At 33.4% G+C, this 26,618-nt stretch overlaps 1 protein-coding gene across 1 annotated transcript; it reads left to right on the top strand.

The window, feature by feature from the left end:
* The first annotated feature begins 16,554 nt into the window (after nucleotides 1–16,554).
* On the top strand, nucleotides 16,555–20,715 carry LOC123301392 (uncharacterized protein K02A2.6-like). The gene has a single exon (XM_044884130.1). The coding sequence runs from the start codon at nucleotides 16,555–16,557 to the stop codon at nucleotides 20,713–20,715; it is 4,161 nt and encodes a 1,386-aa protein (XP_044740065.1).
* The last annotated feature ends 5,903 nt before the right edge of the window (nucleotides 20,716–26,618 follow it).

Raw genomic sequence — 26,618 nt, forward strand, 5'->3', positions numbered from 1 at the left:
TGATCCCGAATCTAAAAGAGATAATATTTTAATATTGTTCACAGAAACATAAATTAAGGGCATCGATGATGCATTTATTGAAGAATTTAATGTGTGGCATGGTTCAAGTTTTTTGAACTTGATGTGTCTCTATTGGCTAATTTTATACATTGTTGAATTTTGTGTCCTGATCGTTTACAATAAACACAAAATATAGATTTACTTTTATTTAAATTTGATTTTGCTATCTGAACAGAAGCTTTTTTATCATTTTGCCCTGTAGTTTCAGGCTTAAGATCCTTAACATTTTGAACATTTTGCACATTTTGAACATTTTGTTCAATATTAACCAAACTAGAATTTTGATCATTAAAACTATTCTGTATTCTATTTTGATACAAGTTAAATTTATTAAATGAATTTTCTCTTGTTATTATTTCTTGTAAATTTCTTACAAAAGAATTTAAGGAAACTAAAGTTTCAGGAATTGGAAGCAATTTAATCAAATTAAAGGTTTTCTGATTAACATGGGCAAATATAATTTGTATAACTATTTTAATGTCCTCTTTAGGCATTAGTATTTGCGAGTATTTCAAAATATCAGTTACAAAATCAGAAAACTTTTCATTTGGAAGTTGTCTTCTTCTAATGTATCTATCAATTGCAATTTGCAATTGTGCAGGAGATATATACTCAGATAATAAAATATTTGAAATATAAGTCCAAGTTTTATTATTTGAAATTTGCTTTGACCAAAAGTGTTTTGCATTTGAATTACATTTTGTAATTAAAAATTTAATAAGAGAATTTTCATCAACTAAACTTAATGAAACAACACTATTGGTTTCAATAATAAAATTAATAATTGAACTTGTATCAAATAAATCTAAAATTTTAATGTTATTTGTAAGAGATTCAAATCTAAATTTAAAATCTTGTGGTTTTTCGGTACTTATCTTTTGATTTATTGATGAAATAATGTGTGTTAAATGATCTACATGAATATATTTTGTTGCTTGTATAGTTTCAGACGACGTTGACGGTACAGGATCAATTAAACATTGTATTGTCTTATCCTTTTGTTGAACTGATACTTGAACATCTTTGTCCACTAAATCAAAATCTGTTTGAATTCTTTTATTGTTGTATTTTTCGTCTTTAACAGGTTTTGGAAAACCACGAAAATCTTCGTCGTCAGACGACATTTTTCCCTTTTATTTGATTTCCTCAAAAAAAAATTAACGAAACGAAAACAAAAAAAGAAATTAGTAAAGTTAAACAAAGTAAAAATTACAAACGTTTGAATTAATTTTGATGAAATATGAACTTGTTTCAAAATAAATATTCATGTAAATAAAAAAGTTTTTCTTTTTTAATTTAAAAATAGCCAATAAAGAAACATACAAAAAAAAAACTATGAAATTAAATTTGGATTTACAACTTAAACAGTAGACCAATAAAGGTAATCAAAATAGCAATATATTTTAAGATTACATAAAATGTGTAAAAAGACAAAAACAAAATCTAATTAATTCAAACTAGTCAATGTTATATAATTGGATTTATAATGTCAATTCCTTGAACAAATCCCAAAAAAAATATTAGATATTATTTTAATTAATATCCAATATTACGTAAAATTTTTTAATTTTCAAAATTTAATTTATATACGAAAATATTCAACTTACGTGATTCCACAAACTACATACAAGAAAACTTTACTAGTCAAAAAAAAAAAAAATTTAGAGAAAATTAGACGTAGATTTCTTTTTTAAAGTAATGTAACCAGATATAACGCAAAAAACTAAAAAAGCGTTACGCTCACTACCAAATGTACGAAAATCGTAGATCGCGGAGCTCTGCTAACAAGTGTTGCGTAAAACGTAGATCTCGAAGCTCTGCTAACAAAGTGATACGCTCGCTACCAAGTGTTGCGGGAATTAATGTTTTGGTGAGGAAATTGAGAAAAAAAAAAGAAACGAATTTTTTCTCTTCCCTAAATTTAAATACTTAATTGTTTCTCGACTTGCGTCGAGAACAAGAAGTAAGCCTCAGCCAAAATTCCTCGCAACCCCCAGAACACTCGGATTAATATTTACCAAATCAAAAAAAAAAAGAAATATTAAACAGTGTCACTAAAGGGAAACATCCTGGTCTGAAAATAAAACCGAAACAGATCAAACTGCGTGCTAGGCCCAAAGATAACGCCTAAGGCGATTACCCCCCAGAAAGTATTAACAATACAAATAAAAAAAAGTCTACGTTTAAAAATAAAAAAAACTATAAAGTTTGTTTATTTGATTAATTCCAAAAAAAATATAAATGTTTGAGTATACATACTTAAGAAAAACATAAATTCAGAAGGCATCAGCCTTGTTTTTTCACTTACATGAATTTTACATGTTGAAATTAAAACCAAAATACAAAGTTTTTGAAAAAATATCTTTCGATATGAATTTAGAAAAAAAATTAACTTATATATAAAATATATAATAAAAATAAAAGTTTCCTGTATGTAATTTGCGATCACTGTGAATCCAGCTCCCTAATTTACATTTTTAAGGGGCTGTGCTCACATATGGGATTCGAAAAGTCACAAAAACACAGGTAGAAAAAACCAATATTAAATTACACAATTTTAAATAATTGAAGAGTGTCTGTCTACACTCTTCAAACTGTGCGTTTTTTAATGAAACGACATTTCACAAAATATTTGATAACATTGTCGTATTGCAAATAAATATGAATTCTTATTAAGAATTAAAAAAAAGAAATATTAAAAATTAATAAATTTAATTATTTTGCCACACACTAAAAGGTGTGTTAAAAATAAAGTGAAGCCATGCTGGAATAAATAATTTAAATTAATTATTCCAACATATTGTTCTTGTGAAAGTTCAAACCCAAAAAAGGCTGAGAGTACTTGAAAAGTTACTAAACTGTGTTTTTTTGTGTACCGACTGGTGGTAATAAAAAGAACTAAAGTTGAAAAACAATAAGGTACAGTCGCAGACAGAGTAAACTTTTCAATACAATATGTACCGTCACAGACAGATTTAAAGTTTGATATTTTACATTATTGTTGCATAATTTATTACTAATTAATTAATTATAATTAGTTTGCCAACAATTTGTAACAATAGATTGGGGTTTATTTGAAAGATGGGAAAGTTGGATTATTAAAAAAAATTTTGGGGAGTGATACAGGATTATTTACAACTTGAGATCATTGGAACATTGTAAGGAAATTCTTATTGAATACTGGATCTGCAACCAAATCACTACAATCGGAAGTGCAGACCAGGATACTTGCGAAATACAATTATTATCCAATACCGTCAGTAGAATACCATCAACATGCCAAGTGAAGACTCTGAATGCCGAAATGGAAATATGGCAGCCAATTAGTCGAAATAAATGGAAGTTCATTACTAACAAACCCACAGCGTTAAATATTGTTTGTAAAGATTCTCCCAACACAGAAGAAATCTTACAATCAATAGGAATTTTGCAATTATCCCCAGACTGTACCGGCTATACGAACGCTTACACGTTAGAAGCAGTGAAGCTTATAAACGGTAAGGTAAAGTCACTAATAGTAGACACTTTAATGAAAACAAAATCTTTAGACAAAAATAAATATTTATTTATCAAAATTAAACAATCACAGCTTTTTTATATGAGTACAGTGTATATTAGATAATTATATTATGTAATAAAATTTCCAATAATCAACATATTTTTAATTATTATTGTAGTTTTTTTCTATACTGTCTTAAGTACTAATAAAAAACATCACAAAAAAATTAAATCACTATCAGTAGACAGTCAATTGCACTAATAATTGACATGCTATTTAGTGAATGCAGTTTGGATTTTGAAGGTGTCAGTATAATTAATATACTTAAATAACTTACATAATAATTACTTATCCATCAACCTCTAAAGAACCATCAAATTTGTACTTAATTCTATGACCCGTTATAATCATTTTTGGTGTATCAAGGACTGCAATTATTCGAAGTTCTGTTATTGCACTGATATCCCTTTCATTTTCTTTGAACAAAGTTTTAGATTCATCACAAGCTACCATTGCCATAACTTCAATCTCTGTTTTAGTTACCTTTTGAACATTACAAACATATTTGTAATATCTCTTTTTGCCAGGAAACTTAACAATAACATAGTCGCTTTGTTTAATTTTACTCTCTTCTTCAATTTCCTCATCAGTGACTTTATCAGAAATATCATTCGTGCTGTCTCCAGATTCTACCCATTCTTCTTCTTCTGTACTTGAGCTATACTCAGTCTTTTTAGGTTTGTTTTTTCTAATATTTTTATTTTTCTTAAATAAATTTTTATCAGTTTTAAGTTTTCGTGCTCTTTCAGTCTCTTCTTTCTTTTTCTTCCTTTCTTCAGCTCTTCTTTTTTTCTCTTCCTCTAAAGTCTTTTTCCTCTCTTTGTTTTCATGGTATCTTTGCCATTCCAAAGATGAGACAACAGAAGGCACTTTTTCTTTCTTTCTTCCCTTTGAGTTTGTTTGTTTAGGTGTTGGCCAAAACAAAGCTCTTTGAAATGGACTAGGTATTCCCATAGTATCTGATATCTTTGAACCACTTTCTTGTAGCCTATGACTTGACGTAGACGGTTGTAACAATGAAACCGCGTTCATTGTCCCCTCCTGATGTTGAGAAAAACCTTCTTGGACTTCATGTTCGGGAGTTTTAGGGTTTTCATTTACGGGTAAATGTTGTAATAGGACATTCGAAGTGCTATCTTGGGATATATTTTGTGATATGCTTTTTTCGACTTCTTTTCGGGGAGTTTTAGGATCTTCATGGAGGGGTACATGTTGTAATAGACACTCAACAGTTGTATTTTGTGAAGTAGATGTTGGTATTATTTCAGTTATACTGCTCAGTTTTTATGTTGACGTGGAGACATTTTCAGCTGGTGGCAAGATTTCCTCTAGTTTTGTTCGCTTTAATAGGTCTTCAATCTTTTTATAAAATTCAAACAATCCAATATTTTCGTCAACCTTCTCTGCATCAATATATTTGTCCAGGAATTTAAGCCCCATTTCGACTTCTTTAATTTTAGCCATTTTTTGCAATTCGTTCAATTCTTCTGTTGGTTGTTCTAATCCAGAGCACACTTTATCAGGATTCCATGGTGAGAGTCCACACTTACGAAAACCATTTTGGAACATCTCTGGCGTTAGCGTTTCTTTCAGAACTTTGTCTAGCAAAGGACAAAAATGAATTTTTCGTAAAATGGGGGAATCGAGATGTTCCAAACGCCAAGAATGCACTGCAGTTTTCCAGGTTCCCTTCAAGCTTCTAAAAATTGCTACATCCATGGGCTGTAGTATATGAGTAGCATTAGGAAAGAGAGCAATCAAGATTATCCCATTTTCCGAACAAAATTTGCTCACATGGAATGACATATGGGATGTGTGTCCATCCATGAATAGTATAACTGGTTTTTGAATGCCATTATCATTCAACCACTTATCAAATATATTGCAGATATATTCATAAAATGTTTCCATTGTCATCCAACCACTATCAGATCGTCCAATACCCCAAGTAGCAGGAACCGACAAGCTTAATTCTCTGGGTACTCTCTTATATTTGAAAATAACCATCGGCGGTAGAACTTGGCCAGCAGCATTACTACCTAAAAGAACCGTAAAGCATTCTTTTTCGTCTGAATTAATTTGTGTTTTTGTCGGGTCTATGAAATTTTCTGAATGGTTAACTTTGTCATGATGATAACCTTCTTGAGGAAGGCTATCGTATGACTTCCAGTAGTCCGATATAATTTTTGTTCCAGGTGCAACTTTGTTTTTAATAATTTCAATTAAAGTTTCCCGATCTCGCGTTTTTACACGTACAATAAACAATTTTTTTGAACCTCTTTCTATACACCAAAAAACCCATTGACCTTCAATAATACGCCCCCCATTATATTTACGTTTCCCTAATTTTGATTCGTCGACTTCTACTACTCTCCCCCCCCCCAATCATATCAGAATTATTCCGGAATGACCAATCCAATAATACTTCCCGAATAAAATTAACCCAATCTATTGCTGTCGCTCTACCAAAACTAAATTCCTGTTGTAACAAGTCTGTTTTTGGAGCATTCGTCGTTATAAAAAAAAACCACAAAATTTGTTATATTCTCCACTGTAAGATGTGAATTGGAGAAAAATGTATGCGCCCAAAAACTAGACATAAAATTACATTTAATTAATTTCTTCTTCGGTTTTTTTCCACAGTTTGCGATTTTTGGCATCGCCAAAATAATTGTTTATTAGTTAAGCTAATTTTTTCGTAGTTAGTTCTTGCTTTATCTTGTTTTCCATATCTTTCATATAATTGACAATTTTTGTGGCAATTTGGACAAGTCATATTGTCAACTATGAGACCATGACTCCACAAAAATTTTTTAAGCTCGCCGTCCGTCATCCTGGCCATATCCCTCACACATAATATGCAGCCATTGCATTTTTCAATGGCATTGGACATTATTTTCTAAAAGAAGGATGGATATTTCTAGATTTTAATATACAGATTATTTGGGTAAGGTTAAAATATAATGGTAATTGGAAGTATTTTTTTAATTTTACAAGAAAATATAACAGGAACTCGAGTTGGGATACATTTCAAATTGAAAATATGCTCTTATATTTTATAATTGTATGCACATATTTTATAATTAAATGATAGAATGTTTAAAACCCTAAAAACTACTATTAATCTACGATTTTCATGCTTATTCGGTACCATTAAAGTATGATTAACATCAAATCACAGAGTGAACGCAAGGGCCAAAAAACCCGCAGACCTGTGCTAACTCGACCTCATTAAAGGCATGGCCAACCTGTAGATCACAGGGTAAACGCAAGGGCCAAAAAACTCGCAGACCTGTGCTAACTCGACCTCATTAAAGGCATGGCCAACCTGTAAATCACAAGGTAAATTCAAGGGCCAAAAAACTCGCAGACCTGTGCTAACTCGACCTCATTAAAGACATGGCCAACCTGTAGATCACAGGGTAAATGCAAGGGCCAAAAAACTCGCAGACCTGTGCTAACTCGACCTCATTAAAGGCATGGCCAACCTATAGATCACAGGATAAACGCAATGCGGGTTTTTTGGCCCTTGAATTTACCCTGTGATCTACAGGTTGGCCATGCCTTTAATGAGGTCGAGTTAGCACAGGTCTGCGAGTTTTTTGGCCCTTGCATTTACCCTGTGTTCTACAGGTTGGCCATGCCTTTAATGAGGTCGAGTTAGCACAGGTCTGCGAGTTTTTTGGCCCTTGAATTTACCTTGTGATCTACAGGTTGGCCATCCATGCCTTTAATGAGGTCGAGTTAGCACAGGTCTGCGAGTTTTTTGGCCCTTGCGTTTACCCTGTGATCTACAGGTTGGCCATACCTTTAATGAGGTCGAGTTAGCACAGGTCTGCGGGTTTTTTGGCCCTTGCGTTCACTATGTAATAACGTCTACCCTTTGATTAATGGATTAACTATGCGTTTAAGTGAATCAAATGAGGACGAGTATGTGTTTTTTAGTTCTTGTACTTAGTTTACGATTCCCTTGTAGAAATATTTCAAATAAATGGCTTACTAATTTTGAAAGTCTTACTAATTTTAATACTCTTCTTTGGTAAATATAAAACTTTTGTCTGAAATATTTTTACATGGAATGCGTCTACCGTTTGACTCCAAAGTTATGAAAAAATGCATAATATCAAAAAATTACTTATTTATTTTATTTACCCGATTATTTGATGGCCAATATAACAAAAATACCACTGTTTGTATTAAATATGTTTTTTTTTTAAATTAATATTAAAATTTTATGATATACCAATTTTTTAAAGTATATTTTATTTGTTTAATTGAATATAAATTTACTTGTTGACAATAGCGTTGTTTTGAAATAAACAATTGAACGCTGATGACGCTTCTGCGCAGAAATGTCATCATACAATAATATTGTAAAATACATTTATAATTTGAAATAAATTAGTTATTAATATTATTAATAAATTAGGAAACACTTACTATTCATAATTATTATCTTATATATGTAATTAAATTATTAAATTAAAATATGAATTTCTATATAAATTTATTTATTAATGAAAAAAAATAATTGAGTATATATTTTAGATTTTTTGAAATACGCGCATTTTCTATACTATACACATACAGAACATAAATTAATGTCGGTAAAGCAGATTTTTTGACATATGCACAATGTATACACAAACAAGGTAGATGTCCCGTCACTTGTTGACGCCATATTTGTTTTGATACCTACTTAATACTTAAATATTTAAAAAAATTATTTTATTGAATATATTTTTATAATTTTTGTATAATTTTAACATATTTAATAATAAATAAGGTAAATAAAATATCATAAAAACATATGTTTAATTAACTTAACCCATATATTCCATTTTAGGCTTATAATATAACTTGTATTAACCAAGAAAATTCATATTTTCAAAAAGCATATTTTCCTGAATTAAAGAATTTTTCGGTATCGTCCCATATGGATTCGTAATCTGCGTAAAAAATGCTTGAAAATGGTTTTTTTCCTGATGTTCTAGGATGTTTTATAAGAAAAAGTGCTAAAACTGAACTATTACCAAAGTATTTTCAGTTTCCAGCTCCTCTACCCCTGGATAGCTAATACAATGGCCATATCTGTGGATGATGTCGATTATTTTACGACTGCTTGTTAAGCTTTTTAAATCCATTCCAAGCTTAATATGCTTAGAAGTTAAGCATTAAAGATGGCATACACAGTATCTGCACCCAAAGATTGAACTTGTCGTTGACATTTTGGATTTTGTTTCCTTTTGTTGTTATTTCCTGCAATAAGAGTATAGTAAAATTGCGATAAATTTTCCGGCACGGCCGTAAGGTTATATACAGACAAATTATTTGGCAAATTTTTCTTCTCGACTTGCAACACCGATTTCCTCAATATTAAAGCAGCTTTATTCAGGATGTCCTCATCCTTTAAAATTTCTAACATCTCCTCATTGATCACAGTAACATGTTTCGGAGCAAGTAATTTTTTATTTTGACACATTAAAAATTTAATCTCTTTTGTAAATACATTGTTTATTTTGCTGTCTAAGTTATGTGAAGCAAAATTCCCTGTCACTTCTTCATAGTTTTCTACTTCCTCTTTGAACAACTCCATATAGTGTCTGTGGAGATAAGTCAGAAAGTAACACCGACCTTTCTTTATAACATTTTCTTTTATAAATTCACACACTTCGTCAAAAACAGCTCGATGGTGTTGACGAAGATCATGCCAAGACGTTTTAGCTGTATTATTCTTTGATACAACTTATAAGAATACTGCAATTGACATTTACTATGAAAATATATTTTTGAATCAGTAATATCTTGTACTTTTTCAATCAACTCCGCTAAGTCTTCCTGTTCTTCATTCAATTTCTCTAAAAAACTGTTTTTATCACACACATGCAGTGGTAATCTTTTTAATTTGTGTCTTAGTTTTTTGGGCACAATATATACATGCGTGGTTGTCGTCAGTATTCACATCACTTTCAAATGAAATGTTATGAGGAGTAGAATCAACAGTACATTCCAATACTACAGGAGATTCTTCAGAAAAAGATAATATTGGTTCAATCGACACTAATTCAACTGCTGGCTCCGGAATTACAACAGGTTCAGGTACGGTACTACCGGACTTGAGTTTGATGCTATATCTGAATCCGTAACAGTAGTTTGTTGACTTGAAGCACTTGGTGTATATGCGTCATTATTGACAATGGGATTAGCTGGTAGGGTTGATGTCGATGGTACTGATGTATTTTCCCCAATACTAGATGCATTTTTTTCTGTTGCATTTTTTGATTTTTCTGAAGTTGCAGAATACTTTTTTCGCAACGCAGTAAAACATTTATAACATTCTCGGTGATAACTACTGTCATATAAATCATTCGGTTAAATTATGTCTTTGAATTTTAGGTTATGAATTTTTCGTTGTCCCAAAATGATCTTGCACTTTTTAAATGTCTTCGGAAAATAAGTTTATTTTATCCGTAGATTTTTTACAAAATACACATTTCAATGATTCTTCTTCCATGATATTCACTATTGCAAATAAATAATTATCACTCACAATTGACACGATGTAAACAACAAAAACATGTGCTCTCAGAGATCCGAACTATACTAATGTATACTATACATTGCGCGCACATACACAGAAGACTGAAACAGAAAGTGAGTTAAAGAAGGAGAACCGGGTTACTATGGACGTCTCACTCGGTCTAACACGCATGCGCATAGTACTCTCGTGCTCATACTCACGGCCGAATAATTTTTGTGTTTAGGAGATTTTTGGTCATTCCAATTTGTCTGACTGACTAAACATAATTTTGTAATAGTTAACTTAACTAGACTTACTGGAGCTTAATTCAATCATCAAGCTCCAGTAAGTCTATTGACTCCACAAGATTGGCATGGTCATTATCGTGATTATTTTTGTAAATATCACTATTACACAGTTCTAACATATATTTTGTTGGCTTATAAGTGCTACAGCACACTCCTATTGCACTCATATGAGATCTAATACGTACTTGAGCCATCAACATTGGCAGCAACATCCTTTTTCGTAGTTTGGTCTTTGGTTTTCAATTTTAGCTACCGCAATCCAAAACTTGGAGATTTCCAAATTTTCCTCCATATCTACCAGAATATTTTCCATTTTCATCGCAGCCAGTTGTCTCCATTGCATTTCTATCAAGTCACGGTCAGCATCATTTGCTGTAATTAATAAATTAAATAAATTAAAATGATATATTATAATAAAGAATTATTACCTGCCAATGCCCAAGGTAATTTACTAATAGGAACAATCGATGTTTGAGATAAACAATATTTTGGTAAAAATATCGAATTCGTTCAATCACCGTTAAATTATTGGGTAAACGGTTCACCAACTCATCACACAACTTCACTAAAAATAAAATTGCTCGTTCTTTGATGTCTGTAATTACTTTTGAAGATATATTATTTTTTTCGTTTTTTTTTTCGAGTCATAAAATGGTCACCAAAATCTCTAGCTTCAACTGGTAATAATGAGTTACCGAATTGAGAAAAAGCTTTTGATAAAGCTTGCTTTATAGCAATAAGGTCCGTAAAGTGAAGCATTTCTCGGTCATCATCAGGTGATCATAAATAGCGCGGTTCAAAAATTCTTCTTCACAATGAAATTAATAAAATTTTTAAATCAGCGTACAATTTAGTGATATCAGCAATAGCCGTTGGAATGCGAGATTTACTCTAGTAACTTCTCTTAAAATATTATCCAGGAAGATCAAATACAGGAAATTAGCCTCATCATTATACATTTCCTCTTATGTGTTGCTGTATAACATTTTTCTTTAGATGATTTTGAAACATCGTTGAAAATTTTTTAAAAGTATCCTACTGATTTCAAATTTATAAATTTGATGAGGTACCTTCATACCAAGCTAATCAACGGGTACTGGACAAACTTACTAACTTTGGTGGCTTACTTGTATTTATTCTTTTATAAACCTCTCAGTAAGTCAATTGACGAAGCGGTGAGTGAGCAAACTAGTTTCTTGTTTCACGTAGTAAAAACTCCAAAGATGGCAATTCTTTGCAAGCTTTAGATGCACAGAAGAATGACAACTACATTTAATCAGTTGTAGATTGGGAGGAGTTTTCGTTCAGTAAAGTATATATTCTTTCATTTAATCCACAAAGATTCGACGCACCATCTGTAGCGATGCCGACTAAGTTCTCCAGTTTCAACCAAACAGATTTTATAAAATTAAAAAAATTTTCATGTAGATTTCTTGCCGTAGCGGAGCCAGCCTCATTAAAACCAAGAAAATCAGTGAACATATTGTTTAATCTTTTACTATAGTAGCGAATACAAGACGCAATATACTTCACTGTTGAAACATCCGTTGACTCATCTAATATTATAAAATAATATTCATCGCCAACGTCGTCAACTAATTCCTTCAACATCCCAAGAGAGACTACATTGAGTATCACTCGTGAGCACTTTGTTCGATATAATTTCAATTTCTCTAATTGACTTCCAGATCCCATATCTTGAAGTAAATTACATAAATGATCTACGCTATTAGTTGAGTTGTGCGCAGCAACATGTAAAACTAATTTTATATCGTTTATTTTAGTTTGATTGTTAATTGTGTTTGTTATTTTTACATCTGGAAAAAAAAGTTACAAAATTAATCCTGCGATTTATTTTTCATACATTTTTACGTTATTAATAAATAGGTAGATACCAGAGTCTAAAAGAAGGCGCTGGATTCTTAAATTGAAAGTTGCAGCTTTTTCTTTATGCTTTGTAGTTTCACCATTATTGTGGTTGGAAATTGAATAATTGAATAAAATTATATATATGATTTCTTTATTAAACACTCAAAATTACAAAAGTCAAAATTGTAAAAATTATATAAATGACATTTGTATAACGTGTAAGTAACGTATGTGAAGTTAGCCGTGAATATCTAGAGAATGTTAATTTCCTGTAGGCGGATAATTCAAATTATGGATACAACAATTCTACCACTCTTAATGTGGGAGAATTGTTGTATCCTATCATGTTGTATCCTAAAACTACCCTAACATGTAAACATTCAACGGATAGGAGATCTCTACCTCCTTGCTGGCGTGGCAGGTAATTACGGGGTACAGAAGCACGTGGGTGCAAACTACGATTAACGTTCATGAGTTTGCGAGTGCCTCTATCAAGTTCCTTAAGCTCCTCTATTGTCCATTTGATGGAACCAAAAGAATAGAGAAGGATGGGTATTGCAAGCATATTATTAGCACGGATCTTATGGATCCCAGACAATTCTGATTGCCAGATTTGTCGAAGACGGTGCCTAGACCTGGCGCGAAGAGCTTCCTTGACAGTAGACACATTCTGAATGTGGTTTTCACCGACACCCAAATATGTGTAGAGCTCTTCTTCATCTAGATGTTTCACGATGCTTCCATGTGTGAGCTGCACGTCTGCATCGTAATCAGGGACACGACCCTGCTTACAACGAATGACGGCACATTTATCGAATCCGAATTCCATGCCAATAGCCTTCGTGTACTGATGGACAGCTTTGAGAGCTTGAGTTAGACTGCTCTCAGAAGAAGCATAAAGTTTCAGGTCATCCATATAGAATAGTTACCTGATGCTTCCTATCTGTCGGGGGCCACAACGGTAACCAGTTTCTTCTCGCAAGCGCAAGGAAAGGGGCATAAGGGAGATGCAGAATAAAAGCGGGCTAAGGCTGTCGCCTTGATAGACACCAAGCTTATACGTTACCAGATCTGTTGAGACAGTACGTTTACCACATCTAATGGTAAACTTGGTCCTCCACCATGATATCGGGGTGAATTTTCAAGCATTTGAGCAGCACCAATATGAGTTGGTGGCAGGTAGTGTCAAATGCTTTCCTTTGCAACCTGATATACCTCGTTTGGAGCCGCGTTGCTCGTATATCATCTGCCAAACCGGTTCTATGGTTGTGAGTATGCGTTCATTAAGAATGGAGGTGAACGCTTTGTACACGGTATTGAGACATGTAATCGGGCGATAATTGCTCGGAACTGAAAGGTCTCCTTTCTTGGGAATCAAAACTGTTCGTCCTTCCGCGAACCACGTTGGAAAGGTCCCGTACCCAAGGATGTATGAAGTAAAGTGCCTAGCAAGATGTGCGTGTGTGGAAGTTAAACGTTTCCACCAGAAGTTGGACACAGCATCCATGCCAGGCGCCGAATGATTCTTCTTGCCTTTGAAAGCAAGGGATACTTCATCAGCGGTAACCGATGTTAGGACCGCTTGTTTTGCTAGGCGCGCGTTGCAGAACCTTTCGAACAGTTTGATTGGTCTTATATTTTTATCTACACTAGGCGACTTTTCATATAAATCACGCCAGTAGCCATCGATTTGCTCTATCGAAGGTGGTTTCTCGACGAGAGAAAGGGGTTTTGCAAATAAACGGGAAGGATTCGATACAAAGATCTTGTTCTCTCGAATACACTTCTCGCGTTTTACTAGCTTTTTCCGAGCGAGAGCTAGTGCACGTATCTTTTCAATGTTTCGCTGCTTGATAGTGAGCAGGATACCCTTGTTTAGTGTGTGGTGTTGGTTGAGTTCACGCGCGAAGGCTCGCACCTTTGGGGTGAAGGGTTTACCAGCTTTCTGGTACTCTAACACACACTCGATACGTGATACCGTCTGTCGAAGAGGGGTCAACTTGGAGTCAAGTTGCTCTATACGCTTGCGTGTTTTCTCCTCGACTGTCTCAGTAGACTTGGGGCAGGAGAAAGAGAACACATTGCAGCATAGACAGATGTATCGAACTCGAGTAGGTCACTAGTGTTCTTTAGATGATCGTCGACGATCTGGTTGATCAAAGCAAGGTCTTGTGTTTTGGCAAATGTTTTGCGATACTTGAGACGTTTGTGTTTAGAAAGGTCATTATCGGTTATCAACAGGATATTTTGAAACCGTTCTTTAGCTCTTCCTAACGAGTGTTTGGTGGCTCCGCAGGAAGGATCGGAGTTTCGTCTACGTTCGCTTCCGTGGTCGAAGTGAGTGGCGTGGCTGTTTCCGCCGTTAACATAGGTAGTGCTGGGATATCTCCGGGTATCGGAGGCGTAGGAGGTGAAGCCTCTAACACAAGTGGTGGTGGGATATGTTGTCATACCCGATCCATCCTGTGCCTCAGTATCAGATTTCCCACTCTCTAATACTGGCTCATCCTGAGATATTCCATTCTCAGCGACTAATGTCTCACGTGTAGAATGAACTACACCAATGCAGCCGGCTCTATCTCATCCCTTCGATTCACTTCCGCTTGCGTAGTCCTGCATCGTTCCTCTATTCCTGTTCGGGGTTTGTCAAATCCGGTTTTTTTGAGACGGGATACTTGATCGCGTAGATGTTTCGATTTCATATGGGAAAGTTCGGGATGCTTGTCACACCAGAGGGTGTGCATCCTGCCCATATAGCCACTTCTCGATGGTTCACTTGCTTCGTAGACAGTGAGCAGGTCAGCCTTAAGTGCCTTCGTCCATTGAAAGCGCTGAAGACGACTGTTTTGTGTGCTCGCTCGACTTTCTTGAGAAGTGCCTTGAGATGGCTCTTCGTCGTCAGCGGCACGTCTAGTCTCCGGGACTAGCCTGGGATCTAAATCCAAATTTGATTGCTCTCCCTCATATCCGCGAGAGCTACCCCCTATAGGTAAGGTAGAAGCGTCACCTGCATGGGGGCGGGGTTCTTTAGGACTGGGTCGACTACTACCCGCCTGAGGACTGAAAAATCTGCTTCTCAAATTTGACATTTTTTGGATTTGGCTCATTAAGCTACGCTGAGTCACGGACCCACCTCGTTAGCCCATCACTTTGAGCGAAATTGATGGTTACCGGGTACGGCACGTGTCCTAGTGTTAGGCTCGGACGTGAGGTTAGGGATTGCCTGCCCTTATTATTATTATTATTATTATTATCATTATTATTATTATTATAGGGCTAGAAAGTAGATAAAATTTGATGATATTCTTCTGGTTAGCTAGTGCTAGCGACAAATTTTTATTTGAATGTTATTCCTTATGTAAAAGCAAACTGAATAAATTCGGCTAAATTCGTTTGTAAAATTATTATGTAACATTCTATTTCTGGCGAATTTATACGGAAAATAGGTACTCTATAAAGATTATAATATAAATTTTGTTGTCTTGATATATAAATTCTCCAATCAGATAACAATGTATGCAATTTTTTAGCCCAGTGTATAAGGTAACACCTACATTAAAATTCACATTCTGCATTTTGAATCGTCTCAATTTTGAGTACCGAACAGGTAAAACTATATTATGTCAATTCATCTCCTCTTTAAAATTGTTTGATTTAACTTTACCTGGCCGGTTTCTTGGTCAATACTGCCAACTGTTTTTTTTTACTACATAGGCAGCAATCGCAGGCTCTATGTGATTGTCTGAAGACAAATAATTTAAAATTATTATTCAAAAAATGCCAAAAATGAAATAAATGAACAGCAGTCCTTCCACCCCCCTCCCTTTGGCGACACCCATTGTTATATACATATCCATGACAATATATATCATAGACAACCTTGTATAACATTTGCAGTCAGTTCAATAAATACATTTGATTAATACACAACAAAATTGGCGACGAGGATTAAAAAATAGTAAAAATAGGCACGACGAGTGCATCAAAATAAAATAAAAAGTGTTAATAAGTGTTAAAACAAGACATTGATTGACAATATAACGTGATTAAGTGACAAAAACAGTTAAAATTACATAAAAATTACAAAATAAAAATGTAATTTAGTACAGTGCGCCGCGGTACATGTAAATCAAACACATACAAAAATAAACTACACCCAAAAAAAAATTCTCAAATAATAATATACAAACAATAACATTGCGGTAATTAAATTAAAAGTGTATACCAGTATAATCACAATGGCAACGGAACAATTAATCGCGGAAATGTTAAGTGCAATTAAGCGACAAGGCGACACATTGACAGCGTTAGTGCAAAACCAACAAGTGACAAACAACGTTGCTGCAAATAATACGAACACAATTGTAAGTCACAACATTATGATTGAAAGTTTCGACCCGGAAGAAGAAGATTTTAGTTCATACAAAGAACGGTTAGAGAATTTTATTAATTTAAGAGGAGTTAACGAAAATGATGATAAGACAAAACGAAATTTACTGCTGGGGTGTTTAAAACGAGTACAGTTTCAACAGCTAGCGGCAATAACAGCACCAGAAAGACCAGGAGACAAATCGTACGACGAACTAGTAAAATTGTTGACACAACGGTTTGATAAAATAACGTCAGTACACACAGAAAGACATAAATTTCTATCACGAATACAAGGTAAAACAGAAACAATAGCGAATTACGTTAGCGGATTAAAAGAATTAGCACAAAAATGTAACTGGGTCTGTCCAAAAGAAGACTGTAAGACTGTCATTGATACGATTTTTCAAGCACAATTCATACGGGGACTCAGAGAAGCGAACGTTCGTGAAAAGATGCTAAGTATGGGCGAAACAACGTTAGAAAAGACGATACAAACGGCTTTAAACATTGAAGCTGCGCATAAACAAACTCGTGAAGAATACGCAGGCACAGGGACATCTAACGTGAACAAAATAACACAGCGACAAGCAAGAAGTAAATCAAGAGGCGATAGAACAGCTCGTACACCGCATACTTCCAAAAGTAGAAATACATCAAAATCACCAAATCGGAAATCGCGAAACGACCTGTCAAACATTGGTCTGAACGGGTTATGCCTCCATTGCGGGTATAATAACCACACGTCACAAGAATGCAGAGTAAAACACAAACTATTTTGCAAAGCCTGTAAAAAAAGGGGACACATAGAGAAAGTTTGTATAACCACACGAAGGAATACGAGTAATGTTCGCCAGACGACCATAGACGACAACACATACGATGACGAAGAACGCAATAGTATAAACAAAATAACCGAAGTTACTATTTTTGAAATTAAGAATGAAGAACATTTTGCGCGTAAGTTCAACGTCAAAGTTCGGCTCCAAAATAAAACACAAACTTTCGAGTTAGACACTGGCAGTCCAGTAACAATACTATCGCAACACGACTATAACAAACTAAATCTACGAGCGACAGTTACTGAATGCACAAATATACGTTTTCGAGCATACAACGAAGAATTAATAATACCAATTGGCTACGTTGAAATACCAGTGACATACAAAAGATTTACAACACATCTTACGTTATACATCGTAAAAAGAAATTTCACTCCGATACTGGGACGAGTGTGGATCCGGAAACTGAAAATAATACATTTACCAATAACGAGCGAACACGACGGTGATGAAAACGGAATAAGACAAATAGACATTACGGGGAAATACCGACAAATTTTTGAAAATAGAGTGGGGAAAATGCCAAACGTTAAATGTAAACTGGAACTAAAAGAAGATGCGACACCGGTTTTCTTGCCCCCACGCACAGTTCCATTCGCACTACATCGTAAAGTAGAGGAAGAGATCGCGAAACTTGAGCAAGAAAATATCATTGAAAAAGTGGAGTTCAGCCAATGGGGTACTCCTTTGGTAATCGTACCCAAGGCAAACGGAGAAATAAGAATCTGTGCAGACTACAAAAACACCGTCAATAAACATTTGAAAGAAACTCATTATCCAATTCCGAAAATCGACGAGATTATAAACAGCACACACGGAAGCGAATATTTTTGTGTATTAGATTTGCACAAAGCTTACCTACACATAGAATTGGACGAAGAAAGTCAATTAGTAGCAGCAATAAGCACCCATTTGGGAACGTACAAAGCAAAACGATTGTTTTTCGGGTTAAAGGCAGCACCATCTCTTTTTCACTCAAAAATTCAACCAATACTTAGTGGATTATCAAACTTAAGATATTATTTCGACGATATCATAATATTCGGGAAGACAAAACAAGATTGCGAACAACATTTGGACGAATGCTTAAAACGACTGGAAAAACACGACTTACATTTAAACCGAGGAAAATGTCAATTTTTCGTAACACAAATCAAATACTTGGGATACATTATATCAAAAAAAGGAGTGGAAAAAGACCCAAGCAAAACGGCAGCGATCGCAAAGGCACACATACCTACAAACGTGACGGAGCTACGACAATTTTTGGGGGTTGTGCAGTTCTTCTCAAAATTCGTTCCGATGCTATCGACAAAAATGCAACCCCTGTACGAACTGTTACGAAAAGAAGCGGATTTCGTGTGGAACAAACAATGCCAGCACGCTTTTGAAACCATTAAGAAAGAAATCATAGGCGATCGAATACTTACCACATACGCACAAGACTTACCGTTGATTTTAGAAGTTGATGCATCTCCCTACGGTTTGGGAGCCATGCTAGCTCATAAAATCAGGAACGAAACGAGACCTATTTGTTTTATTTCGCGATCCTTAACAAAAGCGGAGAAGCAATACTCACATTTGGACAAAGAAGCTACAGCGATTTATTGGTCGACGTCAAAATTGTGGCAATATTTATACGGCCGAAAATTTGAACTCATAACAGACAGCAAACCATTAAAAACGATATTAAATCCGAATAAAAATTTACCGGCAGTTACGGCGATGCGGTTAATGCGATACGCGTTACATATGAGACAATTTAATTACGAAATAACATACAGACGAGGTAATGAAAATATGGTAGCTGATTATCTATCGCGTGCGCCTGTAGAAAGCGTAAACGACGAACGAGTAGACGAAAATTTCAAAGTAGAAGAAGAGATACTACAGATATTACAATTGTTGTGCACAAAAGCAATCACATACCAAGAAATAGCAAGCGAAACAAAACGCGACAAAGAATTAAGCGAACTGAAACGGAAATTAGAAAATGGTACAGAATGTGAAAATCAGTCCGAATACTCACTACACAAAGACGTTATAATGCGGGGAAATAGAGTTATCATACCGAAAACCTTACAAGAATATGTGCTTGGCGAGTTACACAACACTCATTGCGGCATCGTGAAAATGAAAGCCATCGCGCGATCAACGGTTTATTGGAAGAATATCGATAAAGATATCGAACAGATTGCAAAAGCATGTCACATCTGCGCTCAGTATCAAAAAGCGGATCGACATGTTCCATTACACAAATGGGAAACGCCTACAGAACCGTGGCAAAGAATTCACATTGACTTTGCGGGCCCAATCTACGAAAAACAACTACTAATAGTTATCGATGCATTAACAAAGTGGGTTGAGGTGATAGTGTTCGACAAAGCACCCACGTCAAAAACAACAATTACTGCGCTCAAACATATATTCGCTGCGCAGGGGCTACCAATGACAATCGTTTCCGACAACGCAACAATATTCAAGAGCGACGAATTTGAGCAATTCTTAGAAGCCAACGGTATAGCTCAATTAAACAGCGCACCAAATCATCCCGCCACGAATGGACAAGCGGAGCGTACAGTACAGACGATTAAAACGAAACTTAAGAAATTAATGTCCGAGTCGACGGGAAACATACGCGAGAAAATTGACGATATATTATTCGACTATCGCGCGACACCATTAAACTGCGGAAAAACACCGGTGGAATTACACTATGGTAGACAAATTAAAACAAAATTACATCTACTGACACCGCCAACCAACTTAATAACCGATACAAAATACGACAAACACGAACGAAAAATAAAATCATTTACGATCGGACAACGAGTTCTATCCCGGAACTATTACGGCAATGATAAGTGGCTTTTGGGTACCATTGTTGAGCGACTCGGGAAAATACATTACCATGTGCGCCTCGACAACAAAGTAATCGTAAAGCGTCACGCAAATCAGTTAAAGCGTACTGCGTGCCAAACGACACCAGCGACTTCAGTCGGCGAGCAAGTGAAGAAAAATGAAACCAAAGCGGTATTATTCAAGTTACCAGATATAAGCGTACAAAATCAACGGAAACCGGCAAAGGAGCGAAAATCAGAACAAGTACAAGTACGACGAAAATCAGAACAAGTACAAGTACGACGATCAACACGTACACGTCGTCCGGTAGAACGTTTAAATTTATAGGGAAACTTTTATTTTTTTTTATTATCATGTCAGTTAATTTTTTTTTTTTCTCTTCGGGAATTTCAAAATTACGTGAGGGAGAGTGTTATATACATATCCATGACAATATATATCATAGACAACCTTGTATAACATTTGCAGTCAGTTCAATAAATACATTTGATTAATACACAACACCCATGCTTACATTAATGTATTTATAAATACAAATTGGAATTTTAAATGATTACTAAACTGTAATTTGAATATATAAATATATCACTGTCAACTGTAACTGTAATACACAATTTGTTTGTTCTTTTTGCCCTACTCTCCCGCTTGTTCAGAAATTTTGAAACCCATTGTACGTAGAAAAAATTTCGAATTTTTTTACAAGTAATGGGAAAAATAGACCGAAAATTTTATAGACTTGGAGTATTGTTGTGATTATTTTTTTCTAAATCCCTTTTTGCAGGATATACTATACTGTGTGAATTTTCTATTGTAACTCTCTTCGGCTCATTAATTTACACTTTTTGTGTTTTATCTTATTACACTAAATGTTATTATAAAATGGTGAGTAAGCTATGTAATATAATAGAAAATGTATCAATTACCTAAAATATAATTTTTTCTTTTTAACTCTTCCTCGATTTGTTCACATCTTTATTTCAATTTTGTATATTTTTCTTCGAATTCTTTACATATATTGTTATTCTTTTTTAAGTTTTAAATATTCTTTTTTGTAATCAATCTTTTCGTTTGATTCGTTCCAAGGAAAAAAATAAAGAAACAAAAATTAATAAGAACCTACGCATTTAATTTTTATTTGCGTTATTAACTATTTGAAATCAGTAAAAATTAGAAAGTGTTTGAATCGAATAATTTTCAAAATAAATATAAAAAAATTAAATTAAAAGGTATAATATAAAAATAAAATAAAGTATTAAAGCGGTTGACTTATTTTAAAATCAATTTTTCAGTAAGCAAGTTGGTATATTTCAAAATAACACAAGAAGTTCCGCTTAGTTTCATTACTTGATATATATTATTTACGTATTAAAAAATAAAAGGTTTTTACGAAATTATAACATCCATGGACCACGATGAACTCTATACACTTGCGTATCCAACAATATGCAAAAAATTTGTATAAGAACAGTTTTTGAAGGGAATATGAGGTTCTTTAAATTTATTACCCATAATTTACTTACATATTTACATTGGTATTTCAATATCATATCATAATTTGTCTAGACATACAAAACATTACGCTTTTTGAAAGAGGCAAGCACCAATACCGATTGTGGATTCACTTATTACATCAAAAATTTAGATGTAGCGAACATTTTTACCAAATTTTGTATTAGTCCTCAAAATATTCAAGTAATATGTGTACAATATAAATATTAAGGAATAAATACTTACATCTTCTGCTAGATTTACTATATTTTTCTCGTCGACAGCCTCAGCAAAATTCCTGGCATCCAAAAATTTGAAATTGTTTCCTCGTCTGAAATTCTATCATTTCGCCCTGAAAAATAGTATAAAATATAAAAATTGTATACTAATAAGTGAAGTCGCTTGTAAATTATTAATAAATTTAAATAAATCAAATCAAACAATTTGGAATTGTGTAAATATATACCTATAATTTATATTTAAACATGGTGTTTCAGCAAAAATAATAAATATTTTAGATACGTATTCAGCGACGTAAAAAGTTCCTATACACATGATCTCTGTACTATTCTCAAACGTTGCATAAATAGAGCCTATAGATAACATATTAGTTGTTATTTCTATAAGTTTAAGAATAGGGTATTTGTTTGTTAGAGCACGTATCTTTATTTTGCGTCGCTGAATGGGTAAAATAAACATAATGGGTCATATTGTTAAACAATTTAGAAAAAAAAAAACAACCCTGTATATTTGTTACCAATAAGAATAGGACTCAACTTTATAGTAATTTTTACGATTACTTTCGTCCCTGAATACGTAGTTTAAAATATTTACCATTCCTCTTGAAACATTCTGTATATTTTCACAATAAGACCATATGTATTATGTTTTCAGAAAACTTTCATTAGGATTACATTACAAATTTCACAAACTTTGCCATAAGCACTTCAGGATTATACCAATATTGGTATTTGTGTCATGAAACAAGAGTAGAATGCAAAGCGTTAATCGCACATAAGTAATGAAAATTGTTATTAAAAGTTTCCTTTTTTTCTTTTTATTTTCCTGTTTCACTTTGTTTGTTATCAAAACAGTTAATATTTTGCAAAGTGACATTATTTACAATTAATCTACGCGTTTGTAAGATCGTCATCATATTGGCAAATAGTTCATACTGTTACTGTACCTAATATATTTTATAAATCGACTAAGGAATGGACAGTTTTACAATTACGATTGTTAACAGCGTAATAAGTAAGATTTTAAATATCCCGAAGATACTAAGTTAGATGCCACACCTTGATAATAGACTAAAATACAGTCTCCGTTTGCACATGCATGCTTTTTTACGCCGAATTTTTTTGTTAAATTATACAAAAATTTTAATTTAAGTTAATATTTTAGGGAAAATATACGGTGAATAATTTTATATTTTATTTTTAATGATTTTTATAATAATAATTTGCTTTATTTTTATATAATATATTAAATGCATACCTGTGTGATGTCATTCATTTGGTATTGTATCCACTCCTCACTCATAAACTCGTTACTGGTGGGTATTGGTGAGTTCGGAGTGTTAACGTTTTCACTGTGATCGGTGTCACTCGACGCACTTATTAAAGTCTTTGCACTGGGAATGCTTATTTTCTTCCCCGCATCAATTTTAATCTTTACATTAATTCTATTTTCTGAAAAATGACTTTATAACTATCTTCTTTTTTATTGTGGAAATTTTTAGGATTACTTACCCTTTAAGTACAAAACAATCCCTCTATGTACTTTCTTTCGTATTTGTAACATGTAAATTTTTTTGGTGCTCCAGGACTCCTCTTTAAATTTGTGAATATAGCGAACCTCCAAAGGGAATAGTTTTTTAGATTCGTTAAACTTTACACAAGCCCACAATTTTTTTTTCAAGCCTGGTGTGGCCAAAAAATAATGAATATTTAAACTAAACAGTTTTACTGATAACAAGGATAGCAATAAGCTTAAAAACCCGTTTTAATTTTTTCGATGGTAATAAAGAGAGAGACATTATATGGGGAGCAAAATCTACAGGAAGGCCTATTTTTAAGAGATCTTACGATTTTAAACAAGTGAAAACAAACAATTGATTGAGATCATTGTTGAAATACCATCAATGACAGTATTGATTACGTTGATATGGGAGCATGCATACAATATTTATTTTAACTTAATTTGCTCCCTTACGGGTAAATAATAACGTTAACTAAAAATTGTTTCAAACAAAAGTTGTTATATTTATAATCTAGTTATATATTTTTAATTTTTTATAAGAAATATTTTTTTACATTTGAACGGGTCCGAAGACCTAATACCTAATTGACCTTTCTTGCTCATTTACGAACTTAACGTCATTTTTTACGTCCCAAGTACGTTATAAAAAATTCTGCTCGATATCTCCTTTCGTTTTTAGTTATCGTTTCATTGGCAGACTGACAGACAGACATGAAGACGTAAACCACAATTTTGTTTGAAGCATACAATATTTTTAAGCGTTACAAACTTGAGGCTAAACTTAGCGAATTGAATCTGGATATATTAGATGAATCATTTTAGATCAAAAAAGGCTAAAATGAAGAATTTTTATGTACCTCAACCTATCTGGCCAGTTTTTTTTTTAAATGTTATAATCCATTTTTGAGGTGATTTTTGAAAATTTCAAAACCTTGAATATATGCAACGAAATGGGCCAGAAACGTACAATTGGAGGTTATCGGGGTCGCTGATCACTATTCTGAACAACTCAGAATTTCGTTATACTCCCCCCTAATGAGGTAATTCACCCCGTTGTTCCAAATTGAATATTTACAGAAAATTGCTGTGTTAGGTCAACGAAGAGCAAAAAACCCCAAAAATGGGGAGTATATCCCCATTCTAACTTCCGAATAGTGATCAGTGATCCCCAAAACCCCCGAGAATTTTTTTGGCCCATTTTGTCGTTATTTACAAAATCCTGCTGTTTTGGAGCAGCGTAGGCGAATAGCCCCAAAAGAGGGGAGTACATCTTCATTCTAACTTCGGCGTGATCAGTGACCCCAAAAGCCCTGAGTATCCTTTTTTGATCCATTTTGTTGAATATTTACAGAATATTGCAATTTTGGATCAGCGTGGTAAATTACCCCAAGAGGGGAGATTATATCGAAATTCTGATTTCGAAATAGTTATCAGAGACCCCAAAAACCCCCGAGTGTACGTCTCTGGCCCATATTTTCAAGGATTTAAAATTTTCAAAAATCACCTCATAAATAGATTCTAATGATTTTCCTATTTAGCCCATAGCAAAAACCAAAACCTTTCTAGCGGCAAAAAGTTAGATGTAGATTCCAATATAGGGACCTTTCTGATCATTTAAAAAAAAAAAAAACTGGCTCGATAGGTTGAGGTACAAAAAAATTCTCTATGAAATGCTAAAATGACACGACTATATCAAATGGTAGATAACAATAAAATAATGTAATTTTGTGAAAACACTTATAATCAGAAAAGCTTCCTTTCACAAGACGTGATTTAATACTTATTGTGATAAATTAAAAAAACCACTTTTGGGTGGTTTATATGATTGTACATGCCTTTACAATGTAAAGTTTACATGAACAAACGAATTATTAATAATTCGTGCCTCTTTCACTAGTGAATGACAAACAGGATAATGTTGTAGAATTCTTTGGCCGATTCTTTTTTTTTAATTCTTTTTTCAATTTTTACGGCAATGTTTTGAATATAAATTATGCATACAAATTAAATTCAAAATTTCCAATTTGTTTTATAACCCGTTTTGTTAATACATTTTAACAAATAAAAATTGTTTATAACTTCCTTTACATATGTTCAATCTTTTATAAAAATATTTAATTTGTTGTTATAAGAATATATTTGTTTACGTATATGTTTGATGTTGCAAGTAAAAACAAGTTAGGATTAAATAAATATGTGCAAGTTTGAACTTGCAACTAATATAATTTATAGATATACACACAATTAAGTAGAGCACAGAGCAGTGAGTTCTGCAGTAGGCTTCGTGACATACGGATGCATAATTAAGTGTATGCAGAAACACAATGTAACTTCTCAACTAATCAACCTTCAATAAATTATTAATTATGGAATAACTAGTGTTTTGTGTTAAAAAAACCTACAGTCCACTTTCCTTACAAACCTTTTATCCTATAAAAATCCACAATTACCTTTTTTGGTCCTTAAAGCACGAATATATGGAAACCATGTGGTAAAAAATTGTTATTGGAATGTTTTGTTGAATTCAATATTGAAGTTTGTGGAATTTTGGAATTATTGAAGTGTTTGTTTATTGAAAAGTTATTAATATTGGGAAAATTTTGAAGAATTCAATGAAGAATCTTCATCATATAAGAAAATAATATTGGAAACCGTTATATATTTTGGCGGTATTTATATTTTTTGTTTGTTTGTTTGGTTATATAATCAAATTATAAAGTTATATAACAAAAATTTAGGAAACTTATTAAGTTTTATGGAAAATTGTTTAAGAAATTTGAAATTTTCACTGGAAAAAATTTGGTTTGATTTGAACTCCAAGAAAGGATAAAATCAGTTGTGACACATGCGCAGCATCAAATTATTCATCACAATAGCCAAAGTAAGTGTTATGGACTGAGACGAGTGTAGTGCTATATTGTGTTTGTTATATATACGTATTGCGTATATTATATTAGTGAAAGCGAGAAAAAGCTATTCTA

The sequence above is a fragment of the Chrysoperla carnea genome, chromosome 5, assembly GCF_905475395.1.
Source record: "Chrysoperla carnea chromosome 5, inChrCarn1.1, whole genome shotgun sequence".
Taxonomy (NCBI): Eukaryota; Metazoa; Arthropoda; class Insecta; order Neuroptera; family Chrysopidae; genus Chrysoperla; species Chrysoperla carnea.

What these genes read in the sequence shown, in the direction of transcription:
- LOC123301392 (XM_044884130.1), top strand. Translation starts at nt 16,555, where the DNA reads ATGGCAACGGAACAATTAATCGCGGAAATGTTAAGTGCAATTAAGCGA.